The 26,253-nt window shown below is 46.4% G+C and overlaps 1 protein-coding gene across 1 annotated transcript in view; it reads right to left on the bottom strand.

Annotated features, from left to right (window-relative positions):
- CCDC85A (coiled-coil domain containing 85A) overlaps positions 1–26,253 on the bottom strand; it is a 209,171-nt gene that overhangs the window by 31,847 nt on the left and 151,071 nt on the right. The window contains exon 3 of the mRNA XM_015426926.1: positions 25,274–25,350. Coding sequence (XP_015282412.1) covers positions 25,274–25,350 — 77 coding nt within the window. The remainder of the gene's footprint in view (positions 1–25,273; positions 25,351–26,253) is intronic.

Raw genomic sequence — 26,253 nt, 5'->3', positions numbered from 1 at the left:
AAGAGAAATAAATCCAAGCAAGTAACTGAAGGTATTACATAAATAACAAGTTAGTTGTTTAAATGGAGTTATGCTCACTAGGCAGCAGGTCAACTGGTAGTGTTTGGAGATGTTGGTGGTTGTATCAGGCAGTCAGTGAGAGAAGGCTTGCCGTTCCACTTAGGTGTGTCCCTAGTTGCTGCAGAGCCAGAGGATAAACAGCACTTGATCCTGCCCTTGCTAACACATCACATCATCAGGAAATACAAGGAAAGGAAGCTGCCTTCTGCACAGCAGCATTCTTGGCTTCTGAGAACATTTAACCACAGTCAAATAACAAGTGGTTAATTGACAATATCTGATGGGTTAATTGACCAAAGTGCCGGCCCTACTTTAACCTGCTTTCTGCTTCCATACTCTGCTTCTTGCTGCCTCCCCCAGGCATAAATCCTCAGCCCAGCTTGGCACAGGACTCAGTCAACATTTAGGATTACAGACAGCCTACACAATCTTTCTTATATACAAGTGATGTGCCTGAATTGGTTGGCCATCACCCAAGCTGTGCCGGCAAGCAGCCATATTGCAAGAAACAACTATTCAATCAGCTTCTAAGTGGTGCTCTGGCATTAAGTGATGAAGTTGCGAGTCCCTGGTTCTCTGTAAAACAGAAAAGGAAGTACTCCAAAGATCCAGCCACTGTTGCAACAAAGCACAGTGCAAGGGCTAATTGACCATTATCTGTCTTGTACACGATTAAAACAATGGGAGCACTGTGACTCCTTTAAAAGAAACGGAGTATTGTATCAGCATTCTAGATTGGCCTTCTCATTGACAATGCACTAAAGACTTCCTATTCTTATCTGCCAGTTCTATGAAAGGAAAGCAACAAACAATGCTGGTCAAGGTTGGCCAGTGAACCAGCCTAGGTTAGAGCTGCAGGGGACTTAGCCTCATAATTATTCTAAGGTCCTTCCCCGAAGTGATAAGCACTATATGTAACACCGGTTTCCCCCCAACAATCCTAGCTGAGGGAAGAGATATAGAACCTGGGTCGATTGCGTGGACTCTAATCTGGGAGAACCAGGTTTGATTCCCCACTCTTCCACTTGCACCTGGCTGGATGACCTTGGGCAAGCTGTAGTTCTGATAAGAGCTGTTCTTGAAAAACAGCAGTTTCTGTCAAGAGCTCTCTCAGCCCCACCTACCTCACAGGGTGTCTGTTGTGGGGTGGGGAAGGGAAAGGAGTTTGTAAACTGCTCTGAGACACCTTTGGGTAGTAAAGGGCGGGGTATAAATCCAACCTCTTCTCTTCTCTTCTCCTTCTTCTACTGGAAGGAGGGATGAGATAGCAAAGCCTCCAGCTGTTACGTATCAAGATGTAAAGATGGCTGCGGCTGCGCCAGCCTGGCCATGTGGTCAGGTAGACCCTCCGACCTTCGGTCCTAAGACAACAGCCCTCTTGGATCCTAGGGTGCGCCAATGGGCTCGCCCAGATCTGGGAGTATACCTACTGAAATGCAGACTTGTAAATAGAGCCAATCACAGGTGATGGATGTTTGTGGGGTGGGGTGATTGTTACACATATAAGCCAGGCATCGGCTGGCCTGTTTTTCATGCTTGTTCTTGCAATGTAACCGAATAAACGTGTTGCTGATTTCACTATGCTGAGCCTCCGATCTCAGTACTTTTCACTGGCAACAAGGATGGGATCCAATGAGCAGGCCTGACTCCACCACAACCACGAGCACCACACCAGCGACCACTTCGGAGCCCGAGAGCTCCCCGCCTCGCACCACTCCTACCAGCGAACAGCAGACCACCACCGCCACCACATCGCACCCGGCTCCTGCTCCGCCACTATGAGTCATGGCTTCCGCTCCGGGACGACAACTATCCACATTTGATACAAACCATCCCGACTATTGGGAGGCCTGGGTCACCCAGTTGAAACACTTCTTGAACATCAGAGGGGAAATGGACGCAGAGCTCAAGAAGTCCTGGCTGCTGAGCACTTGCAGTGTTGCCACGATCTGGTTGGTCCAGAATCTCTTCGTGCTGATGACGCTAGAGACCGCCACCTATGATGAGTTGCTCACCACGTTAACCAACTACTACACCCCAAAACCTTTGAAATGGGCAGTCCATATGGATTTCCAAGTGTGAATGCAAAAGGCCAGGGAATCCACCGCAGAATTCCTCACTGACCTCCGCCACCTCGCCAGCAAATGTGAGTTTCCCGCACTGGAGGATGCTCCGCTGACCCAGTTCGTCTGGGGGGTCCACGAGCCAAAGCTAAGGTGGAAACTCATCGCCCAGACCGACCTGAAGCTCGACTCGGCGTTGCAAACAGCCACCACATTCGAGAAATCCCAGATGGATCGGCAGACACACACCATGCCACCGTTGTGCCAGACTCTGATCTCTCAGAGGAGAAAGAAACCCATCAGGTTCAATATCAAGCACGATCCAACGGCCACAAAAGCAGAGCATCGACCAGCCACGCATCTGCACAAGGGTCCACGAGACAACCCGGGCCAGTTGCGGAGATCCCCATGAGCAGAAGTCCTGCAGGTTCCGAGATGCCGTCTGCCACTCATGTGGCAAACCGGGCCACATCGTCCATGCCTGCTGTTCGCGGGGAAATCACTGGAACACCTTGGCACACCATGGGATGATGGATCTCAACTCCACCTCCATCAACTACAATCAGGTACATTACTTGCCGCAGGGGTCGGCCCGTAAATGGACTGTGACTGTGTTAATAGAGGGCGCCCCCTGTGAGATGGAGTTGGATACGAGCTCATCCCTTTCCATTATCTCTGAGGATAACCTCAGGAGATTATGCCCAACTGGGGGACCCCCACTAGGAAACACCGGCCTCAGACTCAGGGACTTTCAGAGGAACCCAGTTGAGATCAAGGGGGTGGGCCAATTCCGCGTTCAGTATAAGGCTTTCAAAGGTCTCTTAGAACTGGTCATCGTAAAAAGCCCCCTTACCAGCTTGGGCCTATCTTGGTTCGAGGCCCTCGGACTGTCTGTAACAGGGATCAGCCAAGTGGGGCCCCAGGACTATAGTCATGTGTGCCAGGAATTCCCGGCAGTATTTGATGGTGCGCTCAGCCGGTACACTGGTCCGCCAGTGACGCTGGCCCTCAACCCGGCAGTGTGTCCCATCCGAGTTAAGGGCAGACATCCCCCGCTAGCGCTCTGACCTAAGATTGAAGCGGAACTGGACCGCCTGGTCAGCCAGGGGTTTTTGGAGCCCTTCCCACACACCATATGGGAGACTCCAATTGTAGCTCCAGTGAAACCCAATGGGGATGTCAGGATCTGTGCAGACTACAAATGCACGATCAACAAGGCACTACAAGACCACACATATCCCGTTCCCATGGTCAGTCATGTCCTCGCGTCCCTGGCCGGGGCGAAGGTATTTGGGAAACTGGACTTGACACAGGCATACCAGAAGTTGCCGGTAGATGACAAACCATTGTAACTCACCAGGGCACATTTAAAGTGAGGAGGTTGCAGTTTGGGGTGAGTGTGGCTCTGGGAATTTTCCAAAATCTGATGGACTCTTTGCTTAAAGGGATTCCCGGAGTGCAACCCTTCTTTGATGACATTCTAATTGCGGCGCCATCATCGAAGGCCTTCGCCAACTGACTGTGGGAGGTACTTCAGCGCTTCAGCAATGCCGGCTTGAAGGTGAAGTGCGAAAAGTGCCTCCTCGGGGTTCTGAGCGTGAACTTCCTGGGATTCCGGGTCGACGCGAGTGGCATTCACCCTACACAGGATAAGATTAAAGCTGTACAGGACGCCCCAACACCCTCCTCCAAGGTGGAGCTGCAATTTCTACCACGCGTTTCTTCCACACAAGGCAGCTGTGGCGGAGCCCCTTCACAGGCTCCTGGACAAACAAACACTGGTCTTTGGGCCCGAGACACTCCACTGCCTTCCGGGCTGTCAAAGTCTTGCTCATCTCAAATGCAGTTTTAGCACACTTCAATGAACATCTCCCCATCATGCTTGCATGCGATGCTTTGCCTTACGGGGTGGGGGGCGGTGCTGGGACACCGGTTGCCAGATGGGCGGGAGGTGCCAGTGGCCTATTATTCTCGGACGCTGTCGGCCATGGAGCGCAATTATGTGCAGACTGATAAGGAGGCACTGGCCATTGTTGCGGGTGATTGCAAGTTCCACTACTACCTCTACGGCTGCCCTTTCTCTGTTCTCACGGACCACAAGCCGCTGCTGGGTCTCCAGGCCCCGGATCGTCAAACGCCCCAAACGATGTCACCGAGAGTGTTGTGGTGGTCTATTTTCCTTCTGGGCTACCAATACAGCCTGCTACACCAGCTGGACAAGGCCATGGGTCATGCCCTCAGCCGCCTTCCTCTCCCCAGCTGCGACTCAGACCCGGCTCCGGCACACCAGATCCTGTTGCTGGAAGAGCTTCCCGACCAGCCGATTCAGGTAACCGAGGTTGCCAAACTCACCGGGAAAGACAGAGTTCTTTCCCATGTCTTGGACTGGGTGGGGAGGGGCTGGCCCACAGGGAAAGTGGGCCCAGAATTTGCAGCATTCTTGTCTCGCAGGGACGAGCTGTCAGCCCACAAGGGGGGTCTCTTGTGGGGAAGTTGAGTAGTCATTCCCATGCCCCTATGCAAATGCACACTTGCCATGCTGCACGAGACCCATCCGGGAATCATGCACATTAAAGCCCTAGTGCGCAGCTATGTCTGGTGGCCTGGGTTGGAAGGGGAGATAGACGACTTAGTAAAACAATGCCAGGCCTGCCAAGAGACCTGGCCAGCCTCCCCCGGGGCCCCTGGGAATCTGCAAGCAAACATTGGGCCCGCCTGCACCTGGACCTCGCAGGCCCGTTCCAGGGGCAGATCTTTTTAATCCTTGTAGACGCCTACTCCAAGTGGCTCGAGGTCATGCCAGTCCCCTCAACATCCTCCCGGTCCGCAATCAAGTCCATGTGGAAGATTTTCAGCACCCATGGCATTCTGGACATGTTGGTCTCGGACAACGGGGCGGCATTCACGTCCACTGAATTTGGGGGTTTTGTATGGTACTACGGGATCCAGCATATCCGTTCTGCGCCCTTTTACCTGGCCACCAACGGGCAAGCAGAACGCATGGTGTGGACGACCAAGGAGGCACTGCATTGGGTCGTCCAAGGCGACTGGGACCACAGGTTAGCCACCTTCCTGTTCGGCCAAAGAACGACTCCCCACACCACCACCAGCCGCTGTCCTGCTGAGAACTCCTTATGAGAAGGCTTCTGACGACCCGGCTGGATTGCCTGCACCCGGATCGGGTGCCCAACCAAGCTCCGGGCTCGGAACAACGCGACGCACCACAAGGGTTTTTCCCAGATGACCCAGTATATACTCGCAACTATGCACAAATACCACCATGGATCCCAGCCCGGGTAGTCCAGTTGACAGGGCCTTTCTCCTACAAGGTCTTGACGGAGGATGGCCAACTATTCTGCTGACACGTGGACCAGATACAGCGCCACCTGCTACCCATGGACGAGTAGCAGACAGGAGAGGCAGGCGACAGTGAGACCGAACCGGAACCTGACATGCCTAGCGTTGAGCCAACAGGAGAGGACACGGAGACCAGGCCAGCAACCGAGGTGACGCTAGTGCCCCACCACGCGGCAGATGATACGCTGGCGGTACTACCAGAGTCAATAGCCCAGCCTGAGGTTACTGGACACACCCCGGACCGTCCCACAACAGAGCCGCGTACGTCTGAACTATGGGGGAAGGGGTGTTATGTATCAAGATGTAAAGATGGCCACGGCTGCGCTAGCCTGGCCATGTGATCAGGCAGACCCTCCGACCTTCGGTCCTAAGACAATAGCCCTCTTGGATCCTAGGGCACGCCAATGGGCTTGCCCGGATCCGGGAGTATACCTATTGAAATACAGACTTGTAAATAAAGCCAATCACAGGTGATGTATGTATGTGGGGTGGGGTGATTGTTACACATATATTTCTTCTACTGGAAGGAGGGATGAGATAGCAAAGCCTCCAGCTGTTACGTATCAAGATGTAAAGATGGCTGCGGCTGCGCCAGCCTGGCCATGTGGTCAGGTAGACCCTCCGACCTTCGGTCCTAAGACAACAGCCCTCTTGGATCCTAGGGTGCGCCAATGGGCTCGCCCAGATCTGGGAGTATACCTACTGAAATGCAGACTTGTAAATAGAGCCAATCACAGGTGATGGATGTTTGTGGGGTGGGGTGATTGTTACACATATAAACCAGGCATCGGCCGGCCTGTTTTTCATGCTTGTTCTTGCAATGTAACCGAATAAACGTGTTGCTGATTTCACTATGCTGAGCAACCGATCTCAGTACTTTTCACTGGCAACAAGGATGGGATCCAGTGAGCAGGCCTGACTCCACCACAACCACGAGCACCACACCAGCGACCACTTTGGAGCCCGAGAGCTCCCCACCTCGCACCACTCCTACCAGCAAACAGCAGACTACCACTGCCACCACATCGCACCTGGCTCCTGCTCCGCCACTATGAGTCATGGCTTCCACTCCGGGACAACAACTATCCACATTTGATACAAACCATCCTGAGTACTGGGAGGCCTGGGTCACCCAGTTGAAACACTTCTTGAACATCAGAGGGGAAATGGACCCAGAGCTCAAGAAGTCCTGGCTGCTGAGCACTTGCGGTGTTGCCACGACCCGGTTGGTCCAGAATCTCATTGTGCTGATGACGCTAGATACCGCCACCTATGATGAGTTGCTCACCGCGCTAACCAACTACTACACCCCAAAACCTTTGAAATGGGCAGTCCAGATGGATTTCCAAGCGCGAATGCAAAAGGCCAGGGAATCCACTGCAGAATTCCTCGCTGACCTCCACCGCCTCGCCAGCAAATGTGAGTTTCCCGCACTGGAGGACTCTCTGCTGACCCAGTTCGTCTTGGGGGGTCTGCGAGCCAAAGCTACGGTGGAAACTCATCGCACAGACCGACCTGAAGCGCGACTCGGCATTGCAAACAGCCACCACATTTGAGAAATCCCAGATGGATCGGCAGACAGACACCACACACCAGGCCACCATTGTGCCGGACTCTGATCTCTCAGAGGAGGAAGAAACCCATCAGGTTCAATATCAAGCATGATCCGACGGCCAAAAAAGCAGAGCATCGACCAGCCACGCATCTGCACGAGGGTCCACGAGACAACCTGGGCCAGCTGCGGAGATCCCCACAAGCAGAAGTCCTGCAGGTTCCGAGATGCCATCTGCCACTCATGTGGCAAACTGGGCCACATCGTCCATGCCTGCCGTTCACGGGGAAGTCACTGGAACACCTCGGCACACCATGGGACGATGGATCTCAACTCCACCTCCATCAACTACAATCAGGTACATTACTTGCCGCAGGGGTCGGCCCGTAAATGGACTGTGACTGTGTTAATAGAGGGCGCCCCCTGTGAGATGGAGTTGGATACGAGCTCATCCCTTTCCATTATCTCTGAGGATAACCTCAGGAGATTATGGCCAACCGGGGGACCCCCACTAGGAAACACCGGCCTCAGACTCAGGGACTTTCAAAGGAACCCAGTTGAGATCAAGAGGGTGGGCCAATTCCGCGTTCAGTATAAGGCTTTCAAAGGCCTCTTAGAACTGGTCATCGTAAAAATCCTCAACGTCCTCCTGGGCCGCAATCAAGTCCATGTGGAAGATTTTCAGCACCCATGGCATTCTGGACACGTTGGTCTTGGACAATGAGGCGGTTTTCACGTCCTCTGAATTCGGGGATTTTGTACGGTACTATGGCCACCAACGGACAAGCGGAACGTATGGTGTGGACGACCAAGGAGGCACTGCAGCGGGTTGTCCAAGGCGACTGGGACCACAGGTTAGCCACCTTCCTGTTCGGCCAAAGGACGACTCCCCACACCACCACCGGCCGCTGTCCTGCTACTCCTTATGGGAAGGTGCCTAACGACCCGGCTGGATTGCCTGCACCCGGATTGGGTGCCCAACCAAGCTCCAGGCTCGGAACAACGCGACGCACCACAAGGGTTTTTCCCAGAAGACCCAGTATATGCTCGCAACTATGCACGAATGCCACCATGGATCCCAGCCCGGGTAGTCTGGTTTACAGGGCCTTTCTCCTACGAGGTCTTGATGGAGGATGGCCAGCTACTCTGCTGACACGTGGACCAGATACGGCGGCGCCTGCTACCCATGGACGAGCTGCAGACGGGAGAGTCAGGCGACAGTGAGACCGAACTGGAACCCGACGTGCCTAGTTGTGAGCCAACAGGAGAGGACACGGAGACCAGGCCAGCAACCGAGGTACACTAGTGCCCCACCCCGCGGCAGACGATACGCCGGCGGTACTACCAGAGTCAATTACCCAACCTGAGGTTACTGGACACACCCCGGACAGTCCCACAACAGAGCCGCTTAGATTGACATGAGAACAGCAGCACCCAGGGTATCTACAGGAGTATGTATGCTAGTACGTCTGAACCATGGGGGAAGTGGTGTTATGTATCAAGATGTAAAGATGGCCGCAGCTGCACTAGCCTGGCCATGTGGTCAGGCAGACCCTCCGACCTTCGGTTTTAAGACAATAGCCCTCTCGGATCCTAGGGCACGCCAGTGGGCTTGCCCGGATCCGGGAGTATACCTATTGAAATGCAGACTTGTAAATAGAGCCAATCACAGATGATGGATGTTTGAGGGGTGGGGTGATTGTTACACATATAAGACAGGCATTGACCAGCCTGTTTTTCATGCTTGTTCTTCCAATGTAACCGAATAAACGTATTGTTGATTTCACTATGCTGAGCCTCCGATCTCAGTACTTTTCACCAGCCCTGCTCCCAAGGGAAGCAGCACCAGCAGGCAAAACAAAGGAAAATATGATTTCAAAAGAACTCCTCAGATCCTGTAATCACCTTTTACCCTTCATAAGCGTAACTTAAAATACAAATAGGAGGGATGGATAATTAAAATAGAACACACATATACAGAACTCAAATTTAGGCAATACAACTTAAAAGTTGGAACCAAAGAGGTGTTTCTCTGAGGCCCTCTGCAAATCTCACACACTCAGTTTCCAGATCTGTCCTTTCAGTGACATAAGCAGAAATATCCAGGCAGTGTTCTATCCAATTACTTAACCACAAGTAATCCTACTCCAGGAAAAGGATCAAGCAAGCAGACTGAGGTTGCCAGGCACAGCCTGGGAACTGTTGGGGAGTCCTAGGGGGCAGGGACATGAGTGGTGTCATTACCAATGGTGTGATGTCCCCTCTGCGAAGGGAACGTGATGTGATGCCTCTCTAGGAAACCATATTGTTTTCAGTGGTTCCTAGAGAGGACTGACATCACTTACAGATTTCCCCATACATGATGTCACACTGTTGCCAACAGCACTTTTTAAAATTATACCGCTCACTGCAGGAGCAGCAGCAAAAAACAGGAGCTGAAGGCAGGGGGTCCCTGTATCTGGTGGGGGAAATGGTAGCCCTGATGTGGATACTGATCTGTTAATTTTATTTTAATCTGCACTGCTGATTTTATGGCTAATTTCTATCACCAGCTCATGGTTTTAAGTGAGTTTAATTTCTAATGTTGCTTTATTGCAATTTTTACTTAATTGTAAAAAAATAAATAAGCTATATTCCTACTAAATAAATACACTGACAATTTAAACACATCAGGCTGCTTAATGGCATGGACTCTGGGTGCTTCCCCACCCAACTACCTCCCCCAAAGAGGGTCACAAACCTCAAGGTGGGGCCTGAAGTCCTCCTGTGATGATAACTAATCTCCAGACAACAGAGATCCATTTCCCTCATGGGGGAAATGGCAACTTCTGAGGGTGGACTCTGGACTCTGTTCAGAGGGTATCATATCCCCACTGAGATCTCCCCCCCTTTTCAAACTCTGCCTTTCTCTATCTCTTCCCTCAAATCTCCAGGAATTTCCCAAGGTGTACTGGCAACCCTACCCTCAAAATTTTGGGCTATGGGCCTAAGATAAGATGATGAGGATGAGCCTGCCTGTGCAGACAAGGCGGGTTATAAGTCAAAATAAAAAAATGAATAGATGATGATGATGATAAAGAAGAAGAAATTGGATTTATACCCCGCTCTTCACTACCCAAAGGAGTCTCAGAGCGGCTTACAATCTCCTTTGCCTTCCCCTCCCCACAGCAGATACCCAGTGAGGTAGGTGGGACGGAGAGAGCTCTCTTGAGAACGGCTCCTGAGAGAACAGCTCTGAAAGAACTTGTAACTGACCCAAGGTCACACCAGCAGCTGCACGTGGAGGAGTGGGGAATCAAACCCAGGTCTCACAGATTAGAGTCCGCACTCCTAACCTACAACAAACTGGGCTACTTCTACCAAAGAAGCCCATCTCTTTTAGATAGATAATCCCCCGTTCTGTTTATACTTCAAGAAGTTGCACATATTATTCACATTATTAGATTGTTATACAGAAATGTGTAACTTGAAAGTTTGGCATGAATTTCCTTCTAGTCAACAGCCTAGCTTGGTGTGTAAGAACACTGAACAATCCAGGAAAGGAGGAAGTATACGGAGAGGTTGAAGTCAAAGAGAAACAGAGAGTGAAATTGGAGGTGATAAACTAATGGAAGGAAAGTGAGAAATGGAAAGTGCTGGGGTGTTGAAAGATAAAATAATGTGTGTCTGAGAGTCAGCCATGCTAACTTGTACCTCCATGTTCCAAGAGCGGGAAAGGGCAGCTAAGCAGCTACTCAACAAAGACAAAACACACTGTCAAAAAACATCCATGGCCCCAAAAACATTAAATGAAAGCAAAGCCAAACAAACAAAAAGCCTAATAGGAAAGTGGCAGAGCAGCCAGAAGAAAAAACAAGCCTCTTTACAAACAAGGCAAGAAGGTAGAGCTTGCTGGAATGAGGCACGATCAATGAGTCATCCGTCACAAAGTGAAGGGTCTGAGACTACAGACAGCAAGATACAATGTTTAGTTCTTAATTAAAGGTAAAGGTTCCCTTGCTCGAAAGCCAGTTGAATCCGACTCTAGGGTTGTGGTGCTCATCTCCGTTTCAAAGCCGAAGAGCCAGCGCTGTCTGAAGACATTTCCGTGGTCATGTGGCCGGCATGACTAAACACCAGGCGCACGTAACGCTGTTACCTTCCCACTGAAGTGGTACTTGCAATTTCTTGCTTTCGAACTGCTAGGTTGGCAGGAGCTGGAACTAGAGACGGGAGCTCACTCCGTCATGAGGCACACTCGGGTCTTGAACTGCTGAACTACCGACCTTCCACAGCCTGCAGTTCAGCGTCTTAACCACTTGAGCCACCGCAGCTTAATTACAGGAAGCATAATTTTCTGGAAGTTTTCTTACCCTAACAAATACATCAAATACATGGAATTTTTATGTTACACACACTTTGTCTCTTTTCCATGAAGCTCTGGCAATGTTTATTGGTTTAAGGGTCTGACATGGCAGCATCACCTTATCTAATCATCTGTCCAAGTCCAAATATTACTGGAAGGGTGTGGAATGAAGCCATGGGAAAGCAGATCTGCAAATTAAGAAATGGCCCTCAACAAAGAAAGGAGAAAGGGGGATGAGGTCTTTGTTAGACCTCAATGTATCTGAAGAAGTATGTGTGCACACGAAAGCTCATACGTTGAATAAAACTTTGTGGTTTAAAGTGCCACTGGACTTGAACTTTGTTAGAAATGTAACTCAATTTCAGGACCAGAGATGCAAAACTTCAGGAAATTTTGAAGCCACAAGGAAAAAAGCACACACCCCCAAAAAACAATAACAGAAGGAGGGGAAATTGAAATATATGCAATACTTACTTTCCTATAAAACAAACTTATTTTATTAATTTTAAACACAAAATACATCACTTATAATGTAGTTAGTATATAAAATTGTACTATTTGGCAAATTTATGGAATTTAAAAGTCTGAATATCTTCATGATCTGTAAGAAAATGGAAAGTACACCCAATACTTTAGAAAGAGTTACAAACAGCTGTACCCTATGCTACCATAGCTCATGTATCTTTAATTTTTACCATGTGAGAGACAGGAAAACAATAAAAAATTGATGCTAGGAAACAAATTCTGTAGTAAACAGAAGAAAGAATATCTGGACAGAGATTCTCGTTGCATCACAGTAGGTAGGACTGCCAGCACACGTAGATATTAAGCTAAACTGCATTACAATGCAATATTATTATTTAACATTATATAGCATATTAATTGTCACCAAAAGTATTTACATATAAACAAGAAATATCCTTGAAATGTATATATCTACAGGATAAGAATTTTGTTCAGTTTTCCCATTTCCCAATGTTTCCTCAAACTTTTTCATGTTGTACATTTGGAATGAATGAAATGCTTCATAAGATGAAGCTTTTCTTCCAAAGAGAATATATTTTCTAGGAGGTTTTGTTTCAGTAGTCAACTAGATTTTCCAGTTTTTCTGACAGAAAAATGGAAAGTCCTCAGGAAAAAACCAACCACCTTCATTTCGAATTTTTCCAGTTTTTAACCTTAGACCTTCACATCTGCTCAGGACTATATTTTTTCAACTTGCAGTTTAAGTTTTCAACTTAAGGTTTTCTCGTGTAGTTTCTACATGTTCAGCAATTTCCTGACCATGTTATTAAAAGTTGATGGAAAACCTGTTGACAAAATGTCTTGTTATGCAGGCTTTAGGAGTTGAGGGCAGTTTTTTTTCTTATACTTCAGTTGCTGGCTAACCATGCCTGTCTTATGTGGATGTCACAGAACAACTGGCTGATATTTCCACAAACAGTGTTCATTGGGAGATAATCCATGAGAGTTTAGAAAAAGTAACTCCCCCTACCTGAGAAGAGGGAGCAGTTGTGTATGTGTGAATGTGGGGGGAAAGGCATGTTTAGCTTGGAAGAGAATGTGGCAAAGATTGTTCTATATTACTTGCTACTTGTGTATTTTTTAAAAAAGACACCTCCCCCCCAAGTCCTTTCTCCTATGAAAACACAAATTAGGTAGCATTGCCCATTTGTCCTCCAAAGCTATGTTTTTACAACTACGAACTTCAAGCATACATCTGAAGCAAGAACTGATCTTCCTTTTGCAAGGTGACAGCTGAGATTATTCAAAGGTTTAAGAGTAATTGGATAACAACAATAGCATATAAAGAGGCAAATGCCTTACAATTCTGCCCCAATCTCTCCCACCTTGGACTGTGGTGGATGTTGTTGATTTACATTAAGATCTGGAGAGATGGAGTGGTGTAGTGGTTAAGAGTGGTGGACTCTAATCTGGAGAACCAGGTTTGATTCCTTACTCCTCCACATCAAGCCCGCTGGGTAACCTCTGGCTATTCACAGTTATTTCAGAACTGTCTCAGCCCCATCTACCTCACAAGGTGTCTGCCATGTGGAGATGAAGATGAAGGGAATGTGATTGCAAGCTGCTTTAAGGAAAAAGGTAGAGAAAGTGGGGTATAAAAACCAACTCTCTTTCGTATGCCAACATTACCCCTCAAATAATTAACTGTTAGCTTCTGTGCTCACCTCTGTGAGAAACCTAATTAGTTCTGTGATTAAGAAAGTGTCCAAAATACAATACAAAAATATTTACAACTTTGGACTTCTACTTCAGTTATCGCAGGCAAATACAACAGTGCATGCAAAAGTAAAATTACATGGAGCTGGTGCTTTACAATCAGAAAAATTGTATGGTGAAGATTCCCCAGGAACTCGATTCTGAACATGGCTGTACCATCGGTATCAGGACATTTTAAAATTACGTGGAAGCAGTTAACTTTCCACTGAATTCCCTGAGAAAACTCCTCTTGCACTTTCAATACATCTGGGTTCTGCATCACTCAAGCAATGTTGCTTCATTTATCCCACCCCTTTTCCAAAGCGTTCAGGATGAAGTACATGAGGTTTATCTCATGTCATTCTCACAACAACCTTATAAACTAGATAAGACTGTGAAATTGTGACCTATCAAGGAACACATATTCAATGTCACAGGAGAGTGAGAATTTTAACCCAGGTTTCACATCTCTGTTGAGAATTGGTATGCTGCAACTGATAAGTGCATTGGAGTGAACCAAGAGAAAACTGATTTCACCCTCCTCCATCCACCCAGACCCTGAATCTCAGCAGGTCATCCTGGGCAACTTACTGTCTCTCACCCTTGTCTGCCACCAAGGTCTGATGTCAAGTAACAGGAAAGGCAAACCTTCCTGCCCTAGTCATGAGCTTCCTGTTCTTATGTTCTTATGTTCTTCCTGCCCTAGTCATGAGCTTCGCAGAGGAATTTGGATGTTGGAAGCAATGCAGGCTTCTGCACTTTGCTCTGATCCAGCAAATCAGGAATTTCATTCACTGCAATGTACTGGTTTTAGGTAGAGGTGGGGGGGGAGAGAGAGGAGCCCCGCTGGATTAAACTAAAAATCCATTCAGTGTAGCATCCTGCTTCTCACAGTGCCTACCAAGATACTTCAGGGTACCTAAAAGAAAGGGATGGTGGAAACAGCCCTCCCCTGTTTGTTCCCCAGCAAGCGTCAATTAGAAGCAGACCACCTCAGAACATGGCAGTTCCATTTGGCCATCATAACTACTAGTTGAAGACAGATCTTTGATATGGAATGAGCTACCTTTCTGTTGTACCTGAAGAAGAGTTCTGTGTTTCTCAAACACTCGCCTTTCACCAACAAAAAGTCACCCCTCACGCAGCTTGCATCCTTTGTTCCCCAAGGCCCAGAAGGAAACTGCTTTCTATTCCAAAATCAATAAAAAGAAAGAGACTTGAGTAGGAATTGCTATAACTTGCCCTATTCAGAACTAATTATGAAATATATTTCTACTCTCTTCAACATAACTGCTGAAAATATTATCCCCAAAGATATTCTTTCCCCCCTTCTGATTCCTTGGCTAACCCCTGCATAAGCACACTCTGCCACTACCTCTGCTTTGTCCAACTTCTGCTGCGTTGCCATGGAAGTAGAGGATTCAATTCCTCCAGCTCCTGTGCATTTGCTTGTACTCCTCTGGTAACAAAGGTGGAATCCTTCTGTTTCTTTCAGATACTGTTGTCTTGGCAATATTCCTTTTACTGGCTTACTGTTCCATTAGATGGTGGGACTTTAGGGCCAATTACATTACTAGATTTTTTAAAAAAGAAAAAAAGGCTATTTCTAACAGGTTTTGTCTCAACCTTCCCACCCCAGGCTGCCTAAAAGGGGGAGGTATCTAAAAATAGAATTAGTTTCACAGAAAGTCCATTTTGGAACATTGATAACATCCTTCTCAAATGGATCAGGAAACAATAAATACCTTCTGCTTGCCATTCTCCTTGCATGAACTTACAGCCTCCTAAGTTCCATTGCTTCAAATACAATTCAAAATACAATTAGTTCAGATATACATAATTAGCTCCTCATTAAGGGCTAGCAGTGCTCAGTCAACAGTGTTCTCACAGTACAGAGAAAATTAGGGACATACTCTAAAAGTGATAAGCAATGAGTGTACAAGAAACATAATGCTCAAGTCATTTACGGAACTCCTGGGCACAGGGTGTTAGGATGTCAACCAAATCACAGAAATTTAAGAAGTTATGAGCTTAATTCTATCAGTGTCCAAAAGCAAAAAGAACAACTCCAATTTTTAGAGACAATTTTCTTCTGTTGAGCAGAAATTCGGGATTAGCAATCAACAAGCTGAGGACTCAAGAGGAACTGGGGGGGGCATCTGGAAATCTTCCCACACTTCTCCAAATCTTCTCCTACAAGACTCTATGAGCTCAGAGGGGCTTGACTAGGCTAATCCCCCCCCCAACACACACACACTTTCCTCTTTTTACTGAGCTGCTCTCAACATTCCATCTTTTTTAGAGCATTTTCAGTCCTCGTCAGAAATGTTTTGAGCCCCACCCCCCCGGTTACTTTTAAAAGACAATGAGGAATTTCAGGCAGGTGATATATTCCGGTTCAGGAACGGTTCCCAAACGGTTTCTGGTATGACATTTCAGACAGAATCGTTTTAGAACCGGTTCCCTACCGGAATATATTTGTACTTTCACACACAAACGCTTCTGTCCCATTCAGGAAATGGGGCTGAACTGTTTTACCTGTAAACCACTTCCAAGTAGTCTTCAGTTTCTTCTCCCAGATCCAAAACGCTTTTCCCCGCTGTTTTTCGCCAGCGCGGGTGATCTCCAGCTTTTTTTGTAATATTTGCTTCAGAGCACTATAGCAAAACAGCATTATAGCAACCCCATTGGAATGCCTGGAGTGTTGTATTATAGTGCTATAGCACTCTAAAGCGAACGTTTAAAAAAAACCCAGGAGATCGCCTGCGTGGGTGAAAAACGGCAGGAAAAAGCGGGAAAAAGCAGTGCAGTCTGAAATGACAAACCGCTTCAGATCCAGCTATTTACCGGTAGGGGAAAGCCATGTGTGAAATGGCAGCCCTATACCGGTTTACTCCACGACGGATCAAAAACAGCTTCAAACTGGCTTAAAAAGGGTAATGTGAAATTCCTCAATTTCTCCACATAACTGGGAATTCTGACTAATATGTAAAAACCTCTGCCTTGCTGTGGGTGACCTAGTTTGGCTGCTTTCATCATCCAGACAGGGGGCTTTTTTGCATATGTTATTTCCTCACTTGTGTGCCCATATTGTATCAGGTGTATTTTTTTTCCTTTTCCACTCATGTTTTGCTCCTCCTAGCAGTTGCTTCGATATTTCATCACTGTATCTTTGGCTTATTTACAAGCGCAATTAAAGTTCTCCTAAAAAAGCCAGAAATTGTGACGAAATACCTAAGCAACCACTAGAGGGAGCAAAAATGTGGAAAAGGAAAAAAGAAGAAGAGATGGGATTTATACCCTGCCCTTCACTACCCAAAGGTGTCTCAGAGCGGCTTACAAACTCCTTTTCCTTCCCCACCCCACAACAGACACCCTGTGAGGTAGGTGGGGCTGAGAGAGCTCTTGATAGAAACTGCTCTTTTTCAAGAATAGCTCTTATCAGAACTACGGCTTGCCCAAGGTCATCCAGCCAGGTGCAAGTGGAGGGGTGGGGAATCAAACCCCGTTCTCCCAGATTAGAGTCCACGCACTTAACCACTACACCAAACTGGCACTACACCAAAAAGGCCACAGTATGGGCACACAAGCTGCAGAAAAGCCCAGGGTCAGCTATTTTGCCATTAGATACTGGGATACCTTACTTGAGAACTTTTCTGAGAATGGCCACTGTTGGCAGGCAGGATGCTGAGCCAGATAGATCAATGACCTGATCCAGCAACTGAATGTCACCTATCTATCTATCTTGAGGTCAATCATAACAATATATATGTAAATACGTGACAGATGAGAGTTCACATGGTTTACTCCATTCACTCCCTGGGAGTTTTCTGTGTAAGAATGCATCCCTAAGAACCTGGTCCCATGAATGGCTTCTGTCCATCCGACTGCTATATGTCCCACTCAGTGCTCAGCTTGGTGAGGTGAAAGAGTGACATTAAAAAACAGTCCACTTTGCTCTAGCCAAATACTGGCAGTGATGAAAGACGGCAGTTTACGCAGCAATCTAAGCGGAAATCCTGATGAAAAAAAATCATATTGGGGAAATCAGTTATAATTCTAAAAAGTAAATGTTGCACGATATGGAAATAATTACTAATATAATATGCAACACTTGAATCAGAAATAGGCTTTTTAAAAGGAAAGGAAAGGAAAGGAAAGGAAAGGAAAGAAAGGGGGAAAAGTCAGCTGAAAATTTCAGTAAGACTAATATCCTACAGCCAAGGAACTGGCTGGTCCATTCAAAATGTGACATTTATGTCCCCCCATCTTCTTGGTCCCTGTTGCTACTCTGCACTCTTCCTTTTACCTCTAGGCTCCTTTCCCTTGCCCCCAAGCCCAACAAAATTACTCCTGTCCCTAGTGCATCTGTGACACTTTATTTCCAGCCACAATTGGTAACCTTTCCTCCCCTCAGAGAAATTTAACAGCAAACATTCTGAAAAGATGGTATGTTCATGAACATTCTGTACCATGCCATCACATTAGCTCAGACAATCATGACAGAAGCTTCACTTCACAAGCACAGTGCAGTATGGATTAATTTCCAAGCTGTACCTTTTTAAATGAGGCTACTAAGAACTTTTGATGCAGTCACAGACAGTGTTCCCTCTAAGCTGAGTTAGTGTGAGCTAGCTCGCAGTTTTTTAGGGTCTGGCTCACTTGTTTTTGTCTTAGCTCAGAGCAAACTGATTTATGTCATAGCCAAGTCGCTCGCTCACAACTGTAATGCCAGTACCTCACAAAGTAGAATTTTTGCTCACAAGACTCCACAGCTTAGAGGGAGCATTGGTCACAGAAGAACAGATGTCAAACTGAAGTATAAAATCATCTTGTGATGATGCCACCTCATCAAAATGGACAACAGGTAACCGGACAAGGAGAATGAATATTCCGAAGAAACCATAAGTCTCTCACACAAAACATTTTCAAGATGGTGCCATTTGCAAGTCAGTTTCTGCCAAATGTACTTTTAGACTCTCTGAAGACAGATTATACTATTTCTATGTATGAGTGTCTTGAGATGCAACAGGCTCACATAGTTTAGCACTTGGATAAGCGCTGCCATAAAGTGATAATGCACAAGCCTCAATGTGGCCGGCCCATTAACTCAGACATGATCTCTGGAAGAGTGATCTGGTAGTCTACTGTGGCTCTGGGGAAGAGCCTGTTTTCTTGCTCCAAATCTTCCATCTATGGCCACAGAGAGAAGGAACTTGGATTCTATCCAGTCTTCTACCAACAGGAAACATAAGCAATCATTCGTTACAACCCAGCCAATGTAAGCCACAGTACGCCTTCAGCTTCACAGAATGATGTAATGTTCTGGGCTAGTTCACACACTGCAATTGCCAATGAAATTATATATGACTGTCTGACTGCATGTGTGTCTCTTCACTGCATGTATAATGCAACATGTGACACATGGCATACAACATTTGTACACACCCAAATACAGAGATCCCTCCATTTCAAACATCAGCACACACATTATTTGGAATACATGATGTGAAGGGGCTGCAGCCCCAGGTTTAATCCCTGTCATTTCATGCTAAGAGGATCTCACGGGCAATATCTTACCTTGAGGCTATGTGATTTCAACACACTGTATGTGAAGCTGCACTTGAAGGCTATCTGGACGCTACCACAGATGCAAAATGTGGCATTCTAGCTATTGATTAAGGCCTGCAGAGAGGCACATATTACCCACTATCATGGAGCAGCTACACTGACTGCCAGTGTTTCTGGATGGACCTCTAAATTCTGTTTTTGACTTTTAAAACTCTATATAATCTGACCAGATTGCTTGAAGGTCCATCTTTCCCATGGGAGTATATCAGCCTCCTCTGACTTTCCCAGGCCATCTCTTTGAGCTGTTTGATTAGTCACAGTGGAAGTACATTCTTGTTCAGTGGTGGTTGTAGAGTTATAGAAGTCTCTCCTCAAGTAAGGACACAGGGCTCTCATGCTACCTGCTTATCATAACACATGTAAGGTCTTTTTTTTCCCAGATGGGCTTTTGATAGTTAACCTGCAAGGATAGTATCATCTTTTGGAAAAGCTGTACATCTCTTCTTTCTTATTGCGTTTTTGTTGTTAAGTGTTTCTCAGCTATGGGTCTGGGTTCCTATATGTCCCCAGGAAAGATGGGTTAGAAAAATATTACTATATATAAATCCAATGCCTCAGTATGTCAGCTTCATACATTTATCTCAACTCAGAAGACCACCCAAGAAGAAGCAGTGGCTTACTCAGGCAGGGATCACACCCTGGAGGGACCATACTCCTATGTGGTGCAAGGAGGATTTGTGTGGAGAAGCTGTGGTGCAGTGGCCAGAGCACCTCCTGCTTTGCGTGAAGGAGATCCCTGGTCCAACCCCTGGCATCTCCAGTGAAAAAGATCTCAGGCAGTAAATTATGGGAAAGACCCTTCTCTGTCTGAAAGCCTAGGGAGCTGCTGCCAGTCAGAGCAGACAATACTGAGTTAGATGGATAAACAGTCTGCCTTCATGGAGTGCAGCTTCATATGTTCACATACTTTGCCATGTTGTGCATACAGAGGGTTGGATCTAGCCTGCTTTCCCACTCACTCACTCACTCAGTCAGTTCACCTCCTTACTACAACCTCTGTCATGTGTGGCTTTTATCTATGCTGGTCCTAGCAGAGTCTTTTTTTTCATGGTCAAAGAGGACCCTCCTTCCTCTTTCGGCAGAACAGTTCATTGGATCCATCCTCAAACTGCCAATTACACACAAGTTTATACAGATACCTAAGAAGCATCTGTGCAACCTTCAGATACAAACAACACTGTATTAAGTGGGGAAAAAGTTGTTTTGAGATCAAGAGTGAAGGCCTTGAAGTTCAGTGCTTAAGATACTCCAGAAAATATTCTCATATCTTTCCAACTTTCTACACAATATGTACAAAGTGTGAAACAAGCCTGCCAAATCCTTGAAGGTGACTATTTGTAGCTTTCTTTATCAATTTTCTTTCTCCAGCATAAGTTTGAGCTCCAGTGAGGTTTTGACAGCAAAGTGCCAACTGGGGGGAGAATAAAGTATGAGAGAGAATTGAATCTTAACCCCCACTCAAGTGTTTTCAAGGCTCATTAAAGAGGAATTAAAACACAAGTAGATGAGAATATTTGATTGCTGGACTGGGAGGCTTTAGTAAGCTCTGAGCTTTAAATGACATTTAGTTCTGCTTTCCTGAAAACATTTCAATTTTATATAAAAACAAGCCCGGCACAACACACCTGCATAATCACTCATCATAATATTTGAGGCACTCAGGTGGGCAGAAGACTTTACACATTTACTGGCATAGGATGAAGTTCTGAGGAAGTACAGGCTACAAGGAGCAGGTGGCTAAGCCCTAGTTATTATATTGCTGATTCCAAGACAGAGATGTTTCTATCAAGACAGCTTGGACGGCTTCAAAAGGGAATTAGATAAGCATATGGAGGAGAGGTCCATCAGTGGCTATTAGCCACTGTGACTAATCTATACCACAAGGTATAGATAGGGATCCCCAGACAGGATCACTGCCTTGTCGTGGCGAGGGGGCTTGAGCGGTTCGATGAAGCTGTGGGCTATGCCGTGAAGGGCCACCCAAGACGGACAGGCCACAGCAGAGAACTCAGACCAAGCGTGATCCACTGGAGAAGGAAGTAGTTCAATGAAGCTGTGGGCTATGCCGTGAAGGGCCACCCAAGACGGACAGGCCACAGCAGAGAACTCAGACCAAGCGTGATCCACCTGGAGAAGGAAATGGCAACCCACTCCAGTATGTTTGCCAAGAAAACCCCATGGACAGTATCAAAAGGCTAAAAGATATGACGCCGGAAGATGAGCCCCTCAGGTCGGAAGGTGTCCAATATGCTACTGAGGAAGAGCAGAGGGCAAGTACAAGTAACCCCAGAAAGAGTGAAGCGGCTGGGCCAAAGCCGAAAGGACGCTCAGTTGTGGATGTGTCTGATGGTGAAAGGAAAGTCCGATGCTGCAAAGAACAATATTGCATAGGAACCTGGAATGTAAGATCTATGAATCAAGGTAAGCTTGACGTGGTCAGAAATGAGATGGCAAGACTGAACATCGATATCCTAGGAATCAGTGAACTAAAGTGGACAGGAATGGGCGAATTTAACTCAGAAGACCATTATATCTACTACTGTGGCCAGGAATCTCGTAGAAAAAATGGTGTGGCCTTTATAGTCAACAAGAGAGTGCAAAAGGCAGTACTGGGATACAATCTCAAAAATGACAGAATGATTTCTGTCCGATTCCAAGGCAAACCATTCAACATCACAGTAATCCAAGTCTATGCCCCAACCACTGATGCAGAAGAGGCTGAAGTGGACCGGTTCTATGAAGACCTACAACACCTCCTAGAACTAACACCAAAAAATGATGTCCTCATCATCATAGGGGACTGGAATGCTAAAGTAGGAAGTCAAAAGGTAACTGGAATAACAGACAAGTTTGGCCTTGGAAAGCAAAATGAAGCAGGGCAAAGGTTAACAGAGTTTTGTCAAGAGAACACACTGGTCATAGCGAACACCCTTTTCCAACAACCTAAGAGGCGACTCTACACATGGACATCACCAGATGGGCAACACCGAAATCAGATTGACTATATAATTTGCAGTCAAAGATGGAGAAGCTCTATCCAGTCAGTAAAAACAAGACCTGGAGCTGACTGTGGTTCAGATCATGAGCTACTCATTGCAAAATTCAGACTTAAACTGAAGAAAATTGGGAAAACCACGAGGCCATTCAGGTTTGACCTAGATCGCATCCCTGATGAATATACAGTAGAGGTGAAGAATAGATTCAAGGGTCTGGATTTGATAGATAGAGTGCCTGAAGAACTATGGACAGAGGTTCGTGACATCGTACAGGAGGCAGCAATCACCACCATACCAAAGAAAAAGAAATGCAAGAAAGCAAAATGGCTTTCTGATGAGGCTTTACAAATAGCAGAGGAAAGAAGGAAAGCGAAAGGCAAACAAGAAGCGACAGTTAGAACTGGATATGGAACAACTGATTGGTTTAGCATAGGAAAAGGAGTACGACAAGGATGTATATTGTCGCCTTGCTTATTTAATATATATGCAGAGTACATCATGCGAAATGCTGGCCTGGATGAATCACAAGCGGGAATTAAGATTGCTGGGGAAAAGATCAACAACCTCAGATATGCAGATGATACCACTCTAATGGCTGAAAGTGAAGAGGATCTAAAGAGCCTCTTGCTCAGAGTAAAAGAGGAGAGCGCAAAAGTGGGCTTGAAGCTCAACATCAAAAAAACTAAGATCATGGCATCCGGCCCCATCACTCCTTGGCAAATAGAAGGGGAAGTCGTGGAAGTAGTGACAGACTTCACGTTCCTGGGATCCCAGATCACCGCAGACTGTGACAGCAGCCATGAAATTAAAAGACGCCTGCTCCTTGGGAGGAAAGCGATGGCGAACCTAAACAGCATGATAAAGAGACATCACCCTGCCAACAAAAGTCCGCATGGTCAAAGCAATGGGATTCCCAGTAGTCATGTATGGCTGCGAGAGTTGGACTATGAGGAAGGCCGAGCGCCGAAGAATAAATTATTTTGAACTATGGTGCTGGAGAGTCCCTTGGACTGCAAGAACATCAAATCAGTCAATCCTAAAAGAAATCAACCCTGACTGTTCCCTGGAAGGCCAGATAATGAAACTGAAGCTCAAATACTTTGGCCACGAAATGAGAAGGGAACGCTCACTGGAGAAGACCCTGATGCTGGGAAAGATTGAAGGTCAAAGAAGACAGGGACGGCAAAGGATGAGATGGTTAGACAGTGTCATAGATGCAATGAACATGAAATTGAGCAAACTTCAGAGGACGGCGGAAGACAGGAAGGCCTGGCGTGATCTGGTCCATGTCGGACTTGACTGTATGACTGAACAACAAAAAAAATCTGTGTAATTCGCCTTGAGTTCCACTGAGAAAGATGCACTATAAATACCCTAAATTAATAAATAAGAGAGGAGCATGTACTGTTCAGAACCTGTCATCCTTCTCTAATGACAGCATTCCTAGTGCAACTGGACCTGAACAGTTTCCCTAGCCCCCCCTCTGGGAACCCCTAAGTCCTGCCATACCTCCTCATGTCCCCAGAAACTTATTGGAGGGTGGCAGCTGAAGGCTTTTCTGCAAAACATTTGTGCCTCTCTGAGATGTGTGACACTGCTGCAGGAGTGCTTCTGGCACTAAGAGGTTCTCCAGAGCACCTGAATCTTAGGTATGGGCATCGGGTGCTCAGAAGTTCCATTATCTCTGCTCATGACAGCATCATGCGTACAAGACACCCTAAGACACAAAGCCTTGAGATGCTGCATTCTGTGGTCAGTAACACATTCATGAGTCTGCAGGGCACAATCCCTACAAAAGTAAGGAATATACACAGTAATGTTTCACATCTCTGTGAGTCTATCTCTGCCATCCGAGGCCCTTTGTCAATATTGATGACAGAGGTATTGTCTATATCTCCAGAAAACTCAGATGTAGGGGAAGGGAAAATATGAGAACTTTCACCTGTGACAGTTACTCCTTTTTTATGTATTTAACTTACCTGTCTCTTCAAAGGGTTCAAGGCAGCTTACAACGTCCATTAAAATACACACCAATAAACCAAAACCAGTAAAACAATACAGCAGTAAAACTAGTTTAAACTGTCGGGGTTTATAAAACATCAAACTTACTCATCAACAACTAGCAATCTAGAAAGCCTTGCAGTGGCATCGGAATATTAGCAGAACGCAAGAAGCCCTGTGTGACATATTCAGAAAGGCTGTTCCATAATACAGGGGCCACAGGTGAGAACACTCTGGTCCAGGCTGATGACTCAGTCTGCCTACATACTGATACTTTAAGCAGGGCTTGATCACAAGAGCCACCACACAGGAGTATATTGGGAGAGATGGTGCTGCAGGTATCATGAATGAATGTGGGCATACACAACTGAGCAACAGTTAGCACGGCTAGTTCTACGCACATATCCTTTGGATATTTTGCTAGTGGAGTATAGCTCTGATGAGTAACTTACATATCACATGCACTTTAGTGATTGGGGGAGAAATGTTTAAGTTCCTTTTTCAGATATTTGGAAAGCTTTTGTTGATTTTTTTTTGGAATGTCCAAAACAGCAGTTCTACTGTTACGATGCAAGATGCTTTTAATAATTAAAAAGTTGTATTAAACCATAAGAGAATATCTTCAGAGAAGTCATCTGTGCAGGCTCATCCCAACTACAAACTCCCTTCTCCCCCTGAGCCTCCTCCTAGTGAGAATACTCTGCCAAACTCACTACCCGGCCTCATTCTTGCCTCACTGATGCCTCTGGGTCCTGATTTTTTGCCTGCCTGAACTATCTCCCTTGCTTTTTACTGATGACCTAATTTCTGGGGTACCAATCCTGTTATCACTTGGGATGCTGATGCCCGCTCCCCCACAAACGGTGACAATAGTCCAATTCCTTACCTATCTCACAAAAGGCACTCAAATTTTACTGATGCTCAACCATTGATTGCAAGGATTTAATATTCAACAGAGTGAGGCCAATTCCAAGAATGGGCCTGCACTGAAGTTCTAGCTATGGGCCTGAGCTACAAGCTAGTGTACCTCACAACAGAAGTCACCCACCTGGGGCAGCATGCGATTTTCCTCCTCCAGCTGTCTTACTCTTGCTTCCAGCTGCCTAACATAGGACAAGGTTGGTTCTAAAATTAAAAAAGACAAAAGAAAAGAACTCATATTACACACACACACGCACACGCACACACATCTGCTTGGGCATACCCAAGGTCAGAAACTCCAGAAGACAGTTTCTGACTGCGTATATTGACAGCAGTAGCTGCTAAGTCTATTATATAAGTTTAAAATATTCTGTTTTGTTGCTCTCCAGGTGTTTATAGAGCCATCCAAGAATTTAAGCCCTGGTTTGAGCACTACAACTTTTTGTAGAGAATCTAAATTAGTGAACCTCAGTGGCTTAATTTGGAACTTTCAACTGGGTTATACAGAGTTATACTTCACAAATTATCTTTTTTCTATGTGCAACATTCAGAGACCATTTCTTTAAGATAGAAAAATCCTTGCAGGGGCAGTGATTCTGGGGCCCTCAGAAAAAGTCCAGGACATGGCCCCGACTCACTGCCTACCCCCACCCCTGCTGTCCCCATGAAGCCAAGATAGGGATAGCCTCCACGCTGTGCGAGGTGGGCAGGAGTCAACACTGCTACTGGACACGAGCTGACTGCACTCCAGACAGGGCCAGTGCAAGTGGCGGCAGAACCCTGCTGCTCTTCTCCCCCCCCCTCCATGAATGAGCAGGGCCATGGACAGTTGGGGCCCCCGTGCACAGGGCATGGAGCAGCTCATTGGCTAAGAACACCCCTAAATCCTTGAGGGTAATGCACTCTGATATCCCACTAAAAACTGGGAGGTGCCACTGGCCGTGATTCTGCACAGGCTCTGAGTGGTATTTTATTCTTTGGCATCCATGTGAAGAAAACGGAGGTTAGATTGGCTGGAGATTTAAGTATGTCCTAGCAGGCAAACATGTTTCCACACAGTTCATTTCCATGCTATGATCCTTGCTTCTGGATTTGAACTCTGGAAAC

This window comes from Gekko japonicus, unplaced genomic scaffold (assembly GCF_001447785.1).
Source record: "Gekko japonicus isolate JY-2015 unplaced genomic scaffold, Gekko_japonicus_V1.1 scaffold141, whole genome shotgun sequence".
Lineage (NCBI taxonomy): Eukaryota > Metazoa > Chordata > Lepidosauria > Squamata > Gekkonidae > Gekko > Gekko japonicus.
Note: the sequence above shows the minus strand (reverse complement) of the source record. Positions and strands in the feature narration are given on the sequence as shown.